Here is a 15816-nt window from a genome sequence, read left to right on the forward strand (position 1 = left end):
ACCCACCAGAGCACAACCTCCTAGCTGTGACAACCAAAGATGTCTCAGACACTGCCAAATGTCTCCAACAGGGACAAAGCCATTCCCAGCTGGGAACCACTGCTCTTAAAGGGATTGGTTCTCAACCTTCTCCAGTAGACTTTGCCATCAGACTGCTGGTGTAGTTACCAACCGAGTGCTCCCAGAAATGTATCCTTGGTGGAGTGAGGAAGGCAGGAACCTCATAGCACTGAGGTTTGGTCCTGCCTCACTCTGAATAAGGAACCAGTGTGTCACTGACTCAAAAACTGACTAACTGCAGGACAGAGAACCAGACAACCTGAGAGAAGATGACTACATGTTTCTTAGATTGCTTCCATCTCATTTATAGCTAGAGGAAACACTGGAGCTATTACATTATCCCTGATTTCCAAGAGTGAACTAAAAATCAGTGGAAATCCATTTATTTATTCATTTATTGGACAAATATAAATTATGTTCTTGCTACTTTCCAGGTACTCTGCAAAGTGCTGGGAATACAATGTAAAAGCAATACACACAGACATGTACCTTTAAGGAGCTTACAGCCTGTTCACCACCAGGTAGATGGACATTAAATAACCACACACAGAATAGACAGAATGAGATGACGAAGGAGGTGGGATCCCTTCCCCAAGGCCATGCCGCCTCTAAGGGTATGAATGTTTAAAAAGGGTTATGCTGGAGCACAGCCACTCTGCCATGCTGCTTGGTGGATGCAGAAGGTGTGGATCTTTCAGGAGCCAGGCAGGGTGGCTGTAGACAAGCCCTTCTGACAGCTCCACATTCAACTGGCACCATGGCGACAAGGCTAAAAGTTAAACATTGGTGTTCTGCAATGCTCACGTGTATAGGAGCAGAGCTCAAAGAGGAAAGGGAACAAGCTGTGGATTTAATGGAAAGGGGGATCCACCTCCTGCTCTTTCCCCCTTTTCCCTCCTTTCTCACCCCTGCCAAGATTGCCCAGTTACTTCCAACAAGCAGAGACAGTTGAAATCATGCCTGACGACAAGACCACTGAGGATATCCATGAAAAGAGGAGCCTCTCCCAGCCCCAAACCCAGAGCTACTTTCGCCAGGTGACTCCCCGAGCTGGAAAGTTTGCCTACTCCACAGACAACACCTTTGAACAGGAGATTTACTTTGGTAATAGAGCTGGGCCCCTGTGGTAGGGGCACAGGGGGACATGGGCCAGGGAGGTGGAAGATCACTGGGGGCTGGAAACAGTTGTGGGTATGGAGAGGCCCTGGATGACCCAGGTTTTCATGTTCATGACCCACACCCACACCAGCACAGGAGTCGGGTCGGGGAGTGATAGCTAACAGGGAGGGCACTGCTCTCTCTCCCTGCTTTCTCTATCCCTCCATCTTACTAAAGAGGCAATGAAGGGTGGAACTGTAAAGTAGGCAAGACTTTGGGAACAATCCATCTCTTCTCTGTCCACCCTTCTCCCTTCTCTCACTTCGAGATATGATCCCACCAAGGTGCGATGTTGGAAAAAATCAGGGCTTTGGAGTCAGGCACATTTAAGTTTAAATCCTGGCTCAGTATTTTTTTAGTAAACTTCAGTAAATTACATAATTCCTCTCAGCCACAAGTACCTTATTTGTGAAGTGATGTTAAGAAAAATGCACTTTGAGTAGAGTAGATGAGAAAGCATCTGTAATGCTTCTTGCCCAGTGTCTGTCTAAGGTGTTCAGTAAATGTTCGCCACCTTCTCCTTCCCTACTGCTGTCCCTTAGATGCCTGGGCTTCCGGGATACCCGATCTAGGTCTTTGTGTTCCTAGCTGTTTCTTCTTCCCAAGCCCCATTTTGTTCCTAAACTGCTGCAGCTGAAAGTCTTCTCAAAGTGTTTAACAAAATGACTCTAAGGTATTCATCACTGATGGGATTAATTAGGTGCCTCTTTTTTAGTATCTAGCTTTTCATAAGGGATAAGGCCTCTAAGTGGTTACATAGGTTCTTCTCTTTTCTTTTTCTTTTTCATTTTTTGATACACAGTCTTGCTCTGTCGCCAGGCCGGAGTGCAGTGACACAATCTTGGCTCACTGCAACCTTTGCCTCCACCTCCCAAGTAGGTGGGATTATAAGTGCGCGTCACCACGCCCAGCTAATTTTTGTATTTTTAGTAGAGACGGGGTTTCACCATGTTGGCCAGAATGGTTGCAATCTCTTGACCTTGTGATCTGCCCTCCTCGGCCTCCCAAAGTGCTGGGATTACAGGCGTGAGCCACCGCTCCTGGCCAGTTCTTTTCTTATTTTTGAAATGGTTTCACTCCCATTACCTAGGCTGGAGTGCAGTGGTGCTATCTCCACTGCAACCTCCACCTCTCAGGCTCAATTGATTCTCCTGCCTCAGCCTCCCGAGTAGCTGTACCCAGCTAATTTTTGTATTTTTGTGGAGATGGAGTCTTACAATGTTGCCTAGGCTGGTCTTGAACTCCTGACCATGTGATCCACCCACCTTGGCCTCCCAAAGTGCTGGGATTACAGGTGCGAGCCACCGAACCTAGCCATAGGTTCTGCCTTAGGAAGGAAAGCACCATCCTTGGCTCCCAGGCCTCTAATGAGGTGACTAGCTATGATATTTCTTTCTTTTTTTTTTCCCCCACTGACACTATGGTGACTTATCACTGTGATATTTCCAAGCAATAGTCACCTTCAAGGGATGCCCCAGAGTATGGCAGTCATGGATCCTAGGGGCTTAGATTAGTGCAAACGGAAGTTGGGTCTGATCCTGGTGATTGGGAACCCGGGGAGAAAGGAAAGAGGGAGGTTACAGGGGACTCACTGTTTCTTTGTCTGTTCACAGATGAAGTCCAGATCATCCACCAGATTGGTGCAAAGAGAGACCAGATTGTCCTGGAAAACCTAAATCGGTACAATAAGCAGCTATCTAAGGTCTTCCCTGAAACTCCAGAGAAGTGGAGTGCCCAGGCAATTCCTGAAGCACGTAAGCAGGAAGCTAACAGGGAAGGCAGGGGTTAATAATGGGAATGGGGCTACTTCCCATCATTACCCACTATTCATGTGCTAGAGCTCCCAGTTCATGGGCTGAAGCACCATTAGCATCTAGGCAATCCCCTTTCTACGTACTAAAAATAATCTCACGAAATTATAAAATACTAACTGTAACTAGAAAGAGCCTCACAGGAACATACAATCATTTGAGATCTGATGTAACTTAGGTATAACCAAGTGGTTTAGGGCCAATAGTTACCAATAAGGCAGCTCCTATCTCAATGCTAACAGGGAAAGTGCAGCTAATGGGGAAAGTGCATCAAACTCCTGACCCAGCATTCTGCCCTTTTCCCTGGGGCTGGATTTACCCTCCCACTCCACACTCAGCCCACCCATACCTGAACTTTCACAAGTTCATCATTCTTCACTCTGTAAGACAAAGAGGGAAAGGAGGCGGCCAAGAAATTACCTTATGAAACAAAATGTGCACATCCTCCACAAGACTCCATTTCCCATAACTCTTTGCAGGATTACTGTTCAGATGGGCCCAGTGGTATGCAGAAACTAACAGCAGTTGTCACCCATTCTTTTTTTTTTTTCTTTTTTTGGAGACGGAGTCTTGCTCTGTCGCTCAGGCTGGAGTGCAGTGGCATGATCTCAGCTCACTGCAGCCTCCATCTTCATGGTTCAAACAATTCCCCTGCCTCAGCCTCCAGAGTAGCTGGAATTACAGTTGCATGCCACCACGCCTGGCTGACAGGGTTGCCTGGCCTCCTAGCTGTGCCTTTGCATCCATTTGGCAAGAAGTCCTTCCCTGGGCCCAGTCTACCCTTGGAGGCACAGGCATATTCTGTGCCTGCTGTGGAGGCAACCACCAGACAGCTGTGGACAGCCACAGGATTTCCACACAAGCTGGCTTTTTTTGTTTGTTTGTTTTTGAGACAAAGTCTCACTCTGTCACTCAGGCTGGAATGCAGTGGCGTGATCTCGGCTCACTGCAGCCTCCATCTTCCTGGTTCAAGCAATTCCCCTGCCTCAGCCTCCAGAGTAGCTGAGACTATAGGTGTGCGCCACCACGCCCAGCTAATTTTTGTATTTTTAGTAGAGACGGGGTTCACCATGTTGGTCAGGATGGTCTCGATCTCTTGACCTCGTGATCTGTCCACCTCGGCCTCCCAAAGTGCTAGGATTACAGGCGTGAGCCACTGTGCCCAGCCTCTTTTTCTTTTCGCCTTCCTGCCTTCCTTCCTTCCTTCCTTTCCTCCTTTCCTTCCTTCCTTTCCTTCTCCCTTTCCTTCCTTTCTCTCTGTCTCCCTCTCCTCTCCTGTCCTCTCCTCCCTCCCCCTCTCCCTCCCCTTCCCTCTCCCTCTTCTATTCTTTTCTTGACAGGCTGAGCGCAGTGGTACAATCATGGGTCAGCCTTTACCTGCCTGAGCTCAAGAGATCCTTCCACCTCACTCTCCTGAGTAGCTAGAACTACAGGTGCACACCACTATACCCAGCAAATTTTTGTAGAGACAAGGTCTCACTGTGTTGCCCAGGCTGGTCTCAAACTTCTGGGCTCAAGTGATGCACCCTGTTCAGACTCCCAAAGTGTTGGAACTACAGGCATGAGCCACTCTCCCAGCCAGGGGATTCCTTTTCAATAACAGCTTTATTGAGCTTGAATTTACATACTATAAAATTAATCCTGTCAAACCATACAATTTGATGAGGCAGGCAGATCACTTGAGCCTAGCAGTTTAAGACTAGCCTAGGCAACAAGGTAAGACCCCGTCTCTACGAAAAAATACAAAAATTAGTGGAGCAATGGTGGCACGCACCTGGAGTCCTAGCCACTCACGAGGCTGATGCAGGAGGATCAGGGCATAGGGTCTCACTATGTTGCCCAGGCTGGTCTCAAACTCCTGGCCACAAGGGATCCTCCCACCTCAGCCTCCCAAACAAAGTTCTGGGATTATAGGCACGAGCCACTGTGCCTCACCAAGAGTCATTACTTTGTGTGCTCCCTTTAGATCAGCAGTCCTCAACCTTTTTGGCACTAGAGACTGGTTTCGGGGAAGACAATTTCTCCACAGACCAGCGGGGTGGGGATGGTTTCAAGATGAAACGGTTCCACCTCAGATCATCAGGCATTAGATTATCATAAAGGGTGCGCAACTTAGATCCCTCATATGTGCAGTTCACAATAAGGTTCATGCTCCTATGTGACTCTAATGCCACTGCTGATCTGACAGGAGGCAGAGCTCAGCGGTAATTCTTGCCTGCCCACGGCTCACCTCCTGTTGTGGTGGCCCGGTTCCTTACAGGCCATGAACTGGTACAGGCCCATGGCCTGGGGGTTAGGGACCCCGGCTTTATTATTTTTTATTTTTATTTTTTTATTTTTTGTTTGAGACGGAGTCTGGCACTGTCGCCCGGGCTGGAGTGCAGTGGCCGGATCTCAGCTCACTGCAAGCTCCGCCTCCTGGGCTTACGCCATTCTCCTGCCTCAGCCTTCTGAGTAGCTGGGACTATAGGCGCCCGCCACGTCGTCCAGCTAGTTTTTTTGTATTTTTTTAGTAGAGACGGGGTTTCAACGTGTTAGCCAGGATGGTCTGGATCTCCTGACCTCGTGATCCGCCCATCTCGGCCTCCCAAAGTGCTGGGATTACAGGCTTGAGCCACCGCGCCCGGCGGGACCCCGGCTTTAGATGACTGTTGATGTGGAAGGTGGCTAGTGGATGTGTTTCTATCCATCTATAACCCAAAGGACTGGAACTAAAGTAAATGTTGGCAGTTGTATTTTTTATTCCCATGGGGTTAAATATCAGAGATCTAAGACTTGCTCACCACAAATCCATTTTAACTCCTTGAGCAGAGGGATATAGGAGAAATGGGGTTAATTCAGCTATCTCTCACCTCTTCAGGAGGGATTTCAAGTCGGCTGAGAGAAGTCAGGGAGGGTCACATGGCAAAGTGTGAGGTGGCCTGTCAGAGGTGGTTCCACAGCTCCTAGTTGCACACACCCTACCCTACAAAGGAAGGAGGCCTCAGCAGAGTGGCTGAGTCCCCCAGCACGTTCCAAGCTGGTGGGGACCGTGTGGAGGAGATGCACTGTATGCGCATCTTTGCTAAACTGCCCTGGAGTCTCACAGAAATCTTTTTTTTTTTTTCTTTTTTCTTTTTTTTTTTGAGATGGAGTCTCTCTTTGTCACCCAGGTTGGAGTGCAATCTCAGCTCACTGCAACCTCTGCCTTCCCAGTTCGAGTGATTCTTCTGCTTCAGTCTCCCAAGTAGCTGGGATTACAGGTGCCCGCCACCATGCCTGGCAAGTTTTTGTATTTTTAGTAGAGATGGGGTTTCACCATGTTGGTCAGGCTGGTCTCGAACTCCTGACCTCAAGTGATCCACTCGCTTTGGCCTCCCAAAGTGCTGGGATTATAGGCGTGAGCCACTGCACCACGCCTCACAGGACTCTTTTTACATTAGAAGAAAGAAATGTTATGCCTTCCTTGCTCAAAGGAAAGAATTGATTCAGAGCAAATCTAAGGGTGTTAAGAGTTGGAATGAAATCTTGGAAAAAACCAGGAATGGCTGATAGTGACTGATTAGAACATGAGACTAATAGGCAGTATGAATAATGAATTTAGTATGTCTGGAAATGTTTTTATCATTTTCCCTTCCCCTTCTCCCTACAGCTTTTTTTCTGAGAAAGAGGCTTTCTAAATTTGACACCATGAAAAACATTAAGTTCAGAAAATGTAACTATAGCTTTTTTTTTTTTTTAGAACGGAGTCTCGCTCTGTCATCCAGGCTGGAATGCAGTGGCATGATCTCGGCTCACTGCAACCTCCACCTCTTGGGTTCAAACGATTCTCCTACCTCAGCCTCCCAAGTAGCTGGGACTATAAGCACATGCCACCATGCCCGGCTAATTTTTTTGTATTTTAGTAGAGACAGGGTTTTCACTGTGTTAGCCAGGATGATCTCGATCTCCTGACCTCACGATCCACTCACCTCGGCCTCCCAAAGTGCAGGGATTACAGGCGTGAGCCACTGCGCCCGGCCAACTATAGCTTTTCTAACTATATTTAATATTTATGTTTCTTTCTGTTCTCAAATTTCTGTTGTCATGAGGAAAAACTCAAGAGATGTTAAAATCTTTAAATTTTCACAGCTTATAGCACCATTACTCTCCCCAAATTAAAAACATTAAAAGGAAAACTTAATACTTTACAAATAATGGCCAATGACACTAAATTGCAATGTATCAAATATTGAATTTTATGAGCAAATCTCGTTACATATAAACATATTTATGTTCCTAAAGATTTAGGTCCCTAAAGATAACCCTTAAATTTATAAAAAGGTTTGTAGATATCTCAATTTCCCCCCACAAATCTCTCGCCCCCATCATCATCATGGCTTACCATGTCTGTAGTCAGGACTTTCCATAATTCCCTGTGTCTTTGTACTCAGTTCCCCATATAATCATGGGGAAATTCACTCTTGAGGGTTTTGCTTTGGTATTAGTCAGGAATAAGAATGGGATGCAAGCTGGGGCCACTGTGTGGCAGGGCCTAGGGCAGTGGGGTGAGAAGACCTCACACTGCCATGTTGCACAGCTTGCAGACCCGTGCAAGGAGCCCTGCGCTGGACTGCTTTGCCCACCCCTGCCAAGGATATGCTGCAGCAGGTGGGTGAGGAGGGTGTGCCTATTAAGACCAGGAGATTGAAGAAGCAGGCAAAATCACTGGAGGAGGATGTGACCTGGGAACTGGTGGTCCTGCGGAGGATGCTGAAGGAATGGAAGACTGCCTGGGCTCTGAGTGAGTGAAGGGAGGTCCTGAGATACTGTATGTTTGTGAGAAGTGGTTCTCATCTGGGACTAGGCTTTCTCAGTCTTTGAAAAATCCATTCCTCCTTTGTGAAATGTAAAAATCTGTTTGCCTCATTAAGGCTAGACAAGAGCCTTTCACACATTGGGTGTTAGATGAACTTTAGTTGACATATATCTGGGTGCTTTTTGCATGGGTGGGTATTACTTCAGTAATTTGTAGAAACTCATTACACTGAAGACTCTTCAGAGGCAGGGATCCTATCTTTTTTTTTTTTTTTTTTTTTTTTTTTGAGACAGAGTTTTACTCTTGTTGCCTCGGCTGGAGTGCAATGGTGGGATCTCAGTTTACTGAAACCTCGGCTTCCTAGGTTCAAGTGATTCTCCTGCCTCAGCCTCCTGAGTAGGTAGGATTATAGGCACCCACCACCACGCTTGGTTAACGTTTTGTATTTTTAGTAGAGATGGGGTTTCACCATGTTGGCCAGACTGGTCTCGGACTCCTGACCTCAGGTGATCTGCCTGCCTTGGCCACCGCGCCAGCCCTTTTTTTTTTCATTCCAAGATGGAATTTCACTCTGTCTCCCAGGCTAGAGTGCAATGGCACTTGATTTTGGCTCACTGCAACATCTACCTCCCAGGTTCAAGCAATTCTCCTGCCTCAGCCTCCCGAGTAGCTGGGACTATGGGCATGTGCCATGATGTCTGGCTAATTTCTGTATTTTTAGTAGAGACAGGGTTTCACCATGTTGGCCAGGCTGGTCTCGAACTCCTGACTTCAGGTAATCTCCCGGCCTCGGCCTCCCAAAGTGCTGGAATTACAAGCGTAAGCCACTACACCCAGGCGACCCTATCTTATTGATTTCCAAACTTTATGCTCAGTAAATGATGCATGAAGGGAAGAACAAAATATGCCATCCAACCGTTGTCCATGTTGTAGTTGACTGTGGTATCAGCAACCCCTCTCCAAAATTCATCCGTAGAGTTGGGGCTATCCTATACTAACTCTGCCTTCAAAGATAGAATGGCCTGGTAAGGCCATTACTTGAAAGCTATGGTATTTGAGAACTCAACAGCTGTTGGCCTTCAGAACATGATAGACAAGTTTAGTTAGTGCAGGAAAAAGAGAGGCAATCCATTAGGTAAACTGGATCAGATAAACAACAACAAAAAAGACTGAAGGAAGCACCTACAGATCGTAGGAGCTTTGAAATAGAAGTCTGATACCTGCCAAAAGAGTAGTTAGCAACTAAAATGAAGAAGATGTCGAAAGCCAAATGGAAGTGCCCTCAAAGACAAAGAACCTAATGAAAACCACAATAACTAACACTTATTGAACCTTCATTATCTTGTCAGGCATTTTGCTAAACACTTTGTCTAGTTAACTCATTTAACACTAAGAGTAACTCAATATGTGGATTCTAGTATTATGCCCGTATTACAAATAAGAAATCTCAGGCCGGGCGCGGTGGCTCAAGCCTGTAATCCCAGCACTTTGGGAGGCCGAGACGGGCGGATCACGAGGTCAGGAGATCGAGACCATCCTGGCTAACACGGTGAAACCCTGTCTCTACTAAAAAATACAAAAAACTAGCCGGGCGAGGTGGCGGGTGCCTGTAGTCCCAGCTACTCCGGAGGCTGAGGCAGGAGAATGGCGTGAACCCGGGAGGCGGAGGTTGCAGTGAGCTGAGATCCGGCCACTGCACTCCAGCCTGAGTGACAGAGCGAGACTCTGTCTCAAAAAAAAAAAAAAAAAAAAAAAAAAAAAGAAATCTCAGGCTCGGGGTTAAGTAACTTATCCACAGTCATACAGCTAATAACTGTGATCCAAACCAGGTATGTCTGAAAACAAAGTACCCTTAACTACTTTGTTTTATTGTCTCTTTTGTTTCCCAGATAGTTACAACAAAAACTTATTTAACAAAAGAGAGATAGATACAATGGGGTTGGGAGAAGTTTTGTCTGGGAACTTACCTGAAGAGGGTACATGGATCATCAGAGAAATAACTCCCTAAAGACCCCATCTCTGGGCCCTTTATTCTTCTGACCTAATGTTTTGCTTGAATTATTCTGGGTGAAGGGCAGACTTCTTGTCACCTGCCTGCAGCACAGTATCTAATCCTAACTAGGTGGTTCTCTTTTCATTTCCCTCACTGTGGCTCAGTCATAGAGTGGCACCATGAGACAGTAGAGAACCTGCTTCGGAACTTGGGAGACCTGCATGATGATGTTCGGATCCAAGCTATCACCACATGTGCCACAGCTGCTTTGGAACGGCCCCAGATTGCCACCAGCCAGAGGGACTCAGGTGAGAGCCAAAGCCGAACTGCTTGAGAACATAAGCAACTCATAAAGCCATGGAACATCTGGACTGGTAGGGACCCAGGGCTTATCTGAGATTATTTTACAAATGTGGAAACCAAGACTCAGAGACTGGCCTATATATACATGCTTAGCAGCAATAGACATGAGATTAAAATTCCAGACTTCTAGTCCAGTCATTTTTGAACTACATTTCATCACCTTTTGTTTGCTCGGTGGCCTGCAGGGAAGTTAACATTTCCCACCTTGAAGATCCCATTCTTTTCTTTTTTTGGTAGAGACTGTGTCTTGTTATGTTGACCAGGCTAGTCTTGAACTCATGGGCTCAAGTAATCCTCCCACTGCAACCTCCCAAACTGCTGGGATTACAGGCATAAGCCACTGTGCCCAGCCAAGATCCCATGCTTTATTGATTGACTGACTGATTGATTGATTTAGAGACAGAGTCTTGCTCTGTCGCCCAGGCTGGAGTGCAGTGGTGCGATCTCTGCTCACTGCAACCTCCGCCTCCCAGGTTCAAGCAATTCTCCTGCCTTAGTCTCCCAAGTAGCTGGGACTACAGGCGTATGCCACCATGCCCGGCTAATTTTTTTGTATTTTTAGTAGAGACAGGGTTTCACCATGTTGGCCAGGCTGGTCTTGAACTCCTAACCTCAAGTGATCCACACACCTCAGCCTCCCAAAGTGCTGGGATTACAGGCATGAGCCACCGCGCCTGACAAAATCTTAAAATATGATTCACAGGCTCAGCTGTGCCATTCCTTGGGCAGTTAGCTAACCTCTCTGAGCTTCAATTTCCTTATCTATAAAATGAGAGTAGTGGTAGACAAAGGGATAACAAACCTTTCCCCTTCGTACTTGAGAATTTGAACTTAAATTCTCACCTGTTAAATGCCCACCTGTTCCCCTAAAAACCTGATAAGAACACCTTTATAGGCAACATTGGTTATGATATAAACCCTGATTGATAAATTACATTGGGACTGAGAAGAGCTATAAGTGAAATATAAATACTTCATAGGGACACCATAGTTTGGGCCTCCCTGGATACTGTAACTTATAACAGGCTGGCCCTTTGTGGACCCTACAATTGTGTCTATGGAATTTTTATAAGAGACATTAGTTCCTGTAAAGCATAATTTCACCCAGTGAATAAACAATATGCTCCTGTGCTGTCCCCAAGATTCTGTGGAATGCTCAAGACAGCCTTAAGAACTCCAGCCAAGGCCGGGCGTGGTGGCTCACGCTTGTAATCCCAGCACTTCGGAAGGCCGAGGTGGGTGGATCACCTGAGTTCAAGAGTTCAAGACCAGCCTGGGCAACATGGCGAAACCTCGTCTCTATTAAAAGTACAAAAATTAGCCAGGCATGGTAACAGATGCCTGTAGTCCCAGACACTTGGGAGGCTGAGGCAGAAGCATCGCCTGAACCCAGGAAGCAGAGGTTGCAGTGAGTCAAGATTGTGCCATTGCACTCCAGCCTGGGCAACAGAGCAAAAACTCTATCTCAAAAAACAACAACAACAACAACAACAACAAAAACAAACAAAAAAAAACAACTCCAGCCAATAGGGATGCCTGATGCTGCTGCCCTGTTGACAAACTATGCTCCTGTCCCATATCCTTCTGGTGCCATGAATGGCCCATGACAGTCTTATGAACCTTAATGTTTAGTTGAACCAAAAAAGACTCCCTGGTGAGCTCTACGATACCTACCTTGCCTAATTCAACCAAGGTTGAAAGACAATGAGATAATCAATGTGAAAACACTATATTATAAAGCACTATCTAAATATAATTGTTCTTACAAATATAAAGGCTTGGCTGGGTGCAGGGGCTCACGCCTGTAATCCCAGCACTTTGGGAGGGCAAGGAAGGCGGATCACAAGGTCAGGAGATCGAGACCATCCTGGCTAACACCGTGAAACCTTGTCTCTACTAAACATACAAAAAATTAGCCAGGCGTGGTGGTGGGCACCTGTAGTCCCAGCTACTCAGGAGGCTGAGGCAGAAGAATGGCGTGAACCCAGGAGGTGGAGCTTGCAGTGAGCTGAGATCACACCATTGCACTCCAGCCCAGGTGACAGAGTGAGACTCCATCTCAAAACATATATTAAATAAATAAATATCTATATCTATCTATCTATATATATAAAGGCTCATGGGGCAAATTCGTTGCTTTTAATCACTAAAACTAATGGTGTAGTTCACTGTAGCATAGCTGGACACATTCTCCTTCAGCTTGAATATAGCTGTTTAGAGGCCAGATAATGAAGGACTGGGAACTGGCATACCAGCACAGAGTTGAGCTTGAACACCTTGAGCATAAAATCCTGTACATCTCAAGGGCTCAGCTAAACTGTAATTATATTATATAGCACTAAGCAACTGCAACTGGGACTGAGGTTGGCCACCACGTGGCTGTAGAAAGGAAGCTATGTGTGAGAAAAGCAAAGGGGCTAGTACTCTCTTACCTGGCTCTTTTGATCACAGACCAGACCATCCAGGACTTGCCGGAGGTTCTACTGCCTGCCCTAGAGGCTGCTCTTTGTGACAAGAATCCCAATGTGCGGATGGCAGCAGCAATATGCCAATATGCCATACAGTCACATAATCCCCTTGCCCAGAACATCATGCAGACTGCCCTTCTGAAGGGTGAGTAACTCTGTTACTTCTGACTTGGAAATATGGGATAGACATCTCACTATCAGCTTTCCCAGTCCTTTCCTCTCCACTGTCATGCTCTGCAATGTCTGCTATATTGGGTTTAGATTTATGTCAGACCATTTGAAAATTAAGGCCAGACTCTGTCGCTCACACCTGTAATCCCAGCACTTTGGGAGGCCAAGGTGAGAGGATCGCCTGAGCATAGGAGTTCTAAACCAGCCTGAGCAACATAAGAAGACCCCATCTCTTTAGCCAGGTGTGGTGATGTGCTCCTATAGACCCAGCTACCTAGGAGGCTGAGGCAGACTTATGTATACATGCTTATCAGAGTCAGCTTGAGCCCAGGGGGTTGAAGCTGCAGTAAGCCACAACGGTGCCACTATACTCTAACCTGGGTGACAGAGCAAGACCCTGTCTCTAAAAAAAAAGGAAAAAAAGAAAATTTGCTCTTTCTAGGTACTTTAACAAAACAGATATACTGCCACCAAGTGGTAGCTGGACTAAATTTTTTTTTTTTTTAAGGCAGAGTTTCACTCTTGTTGCCCAAGCTGGAGTGCAATGGTGGGATCTCGGCTCACTGCAACCTCCACCTCCTGGGTTCAAGCAATTCTCCTGCCTCAGCCTCCCAAATAGCTGGGATTACAGGCACATGCCACCATGCTCGGCTGATTTTTGTATTTTTAGTAGAGATGGGGTTTCACCATGTTGGCCAGGCTGGTCTCGAACTCCTGACCTTAGGTGATCTGCCCACTTTGGCCTCCCAAAGTGTGGGGATTACAGGTGTTAGCCACCGCGCCCAGCCAATATGATTCTTCTAAATATGGTTTAAATAAGGAATTGTATTTCTAGACTGAGTGGGGTACAAGGAAGTGAGACATCAGGTGGCTAGCAGCCTTGGGTATCAATCCAAAGATTGTTCTCTAGGGGGAAAACACATCACCATTCTGAACTCTTTTTCACCCAACTGTGACAGGTAACAGTGTGGATAGCTGGGCTGCAGCTCAGTGCTTGGCTCTGGAAGGTACTGCCACTTACCCTGTGATTAAGAGGATCCTCCACCAGCTGTTTACAAAGAAGAATGAGGACACTGAGGAACAGTCTTATATCCTCTTGAGCCATCTGAGTGAGAAGACAGTATGTGTCCATTACCGGGTCAGAGAAAGAAACAGTTTTGGGGAGCAATTAGGTCTTTGAGGTCAGTGAAAGTAAGCCATCTAAAATGCAGCTGGGGCCGGGGCAATGGCTCATGCCTGTAATCCCAACACTTCAGGAGGCCGAGGCAGGTGGATCATTTGAGGTCAGGAGTTTGAGACCAGACTGGCCAACATAGGTGAAACCCCATATCTACTAAAAATACAAAAATTAGCCAGGTGCAGTGGTACACACCTGTAGTCCCAGCTATTTGGGAGGCTGAAGCATGAGAATCGCTTGAGCCTGGGAGGTGGAGGTTGCAGTGAGCTGAGATCATGCCACTACCCTCCAGCCTAGGTGATAGAGCAAGATTCTGTCTCAAACAAGTAAAACAAAATAAAATGCAGCTGGGCTGGGCATTGTCACTCACGCCTTTAATCCCAGCACTTTGGGAGGCTGAGGTGGGAGTATCCCTTCGGTCCCGGAGTTCAAGACCAGCCTGGGCAATATAGTGAGACTCTGTCTCTACAAAAAAAGAAATAAAATTAGTCAGGCATGGTGGTGTGTGCCTGTAATCCTAGCTACTCAGGAGGCTGAGGTGGGAGGATCACTTGAGCCTGGCAGGTTGAGGCTGCAGCGAGCTGAGATTACACCATTGTACTCCATTCTGAGCGACAGAGCAGGGCCCTGTCTCAAAAAATTAATTAAACAATTAATTAATTAGATAAAATGCAGCTGGTTGGGTTGATGATCTCAAGCATAAGGTAGAATAAGCATGAGTAAACCTGGGTGTAGAGGTGTTTACAAGGGGAAGTCACAACAGTTAGCTGCGAGAAAAGTCAGAATTAGGTTGCAAATGATCTCTATTTGCATATGCAAGAAGAGTTGTGACATGTAGAATTTGCTTCTGCTAGAAGTTTACCATTGAAAACTGCAGAGACCTACATTTGTGTTTAGTTACTTTCAGTAGTAATGTGAAAGTCATAAGCTTGAGGTATATAAAAATAATTTTAGTGGTAAAAACAAAGTCAGGAAAGGAGGGTCCCAGTTTTCTGTTTAGGTTATTAAATTTGTATTTTGTTCCCCAATTTATGATCCCAGAGTCAGTTGGCTGAGACGGAAACATGCCCCATCTCTTGTAAGTCCACTGGTGACATTAATTATGCAGGATGCCATGTCAGAATGTACTGCAAGGTTCTAGTATCTCTAAAAGTGATTGTGAATATCCATACAAGTCTTCCATTTCCTCAGACCCTGATACACACCATGCTTGCTGTGGAGCTGAACAGCTGTCAGTGGAAGAACCGGATTGTGGCCTGCCAGGTTTTCTCCCGGATCAGTGGAAATGTCTGCTTGGTAAACCTCTTTCTTTTCCTCCAGGACAGAAAGCCTAAGAGAGGCTGAGCTACAGAGGCCTTCTACTTTTTGCTGCTATGTAGTATCCCATTCTTACCAAACAGATCTCTGTTCCCACATCACTACTTCTTACCTCTAGCCCAGAATTATCTTCAAATGCCAACATGTCTGTCTAGAAGCCAATGCTTCTCAGTGCAGTGGTGGTCCACAAACTGCTGGTAACTGATCCACAATGAAATAGCACAAAAACTGACAGGAGATTAGAAACGTTTATAGTAGGCTGAGTGTGGTGGCTCACATCTGTAATCCCAGCACTTGGGGAGGCCAAGGCAGGGGGATCACGAGGTCAGGAGCTTGAGACAAGCCTGACCAACATGGTGAAAACTTCATCTCTACTAAAAATACAAAAATTAGCTGGGTGTGGTGGTGGGCGCCTATAATCCCAGCTACTCGGGAGGCTGAGGCAGGAGAAATGCTTGAACCCAGGAGGCTGAGGTTGCAGTGAACCAAGATCTCACCACTGCACTCTAGCCTGGGTGACA

The 15816-nt window shown here is 46.4% G+C and overlaps 1 protein-coding gene across 1 annotated transcript in view; it reads left to right on the forward strand.

The window, feature by feature from the left end:
- Positions 1-15816, forward strand: part of HEATR4 (HEAT repeat containing 4) — a 43859-nt gene that overhangs the window by 1134 nt on the left and 26909 nt on the right. The window contains exons 2-8 of the mRNA XM_023183350.1: positions 977-1164; positions 2832-2972; positions 7588-7791; positions 9964-10107; positions 12614-12775; positions 13761-13921; positions 15170-15274. Of these exons, the coding sequence (XP_023039118.1) occupies positions 977-1164; positions 2832-2972; positions 7588-7791; positions 9964-10107; positions 12614-12775; positions 13761-13921; positions 15170-15274 (1105 nt within the window). The remainder of the gene's footprint in view (positions 1-976; positions 1165-2831; positions 2973-7587; positions 7792-9963; positions 10108-12613; positions 12776-13760; positions 13922-15169; positions 15275-15816) is intronic.

The sequence above is a fragment of the Piliocolobus tephrosceles genome, chromosome 6 (assembly GCF_002776525.5).
Source record: "Piliocolobus tephrosceles isolate RC106 chromosome 6, ASM277652v3, whole genome shotgun sequence".
NCBI classification, from domain to species: domain Eukaryota; kingdom Metazoa; phylum Chordata; class Mammalia; order Primates; family Cercopithecidae; genus Piliocolobus; species Piliocolobus tephrosceles.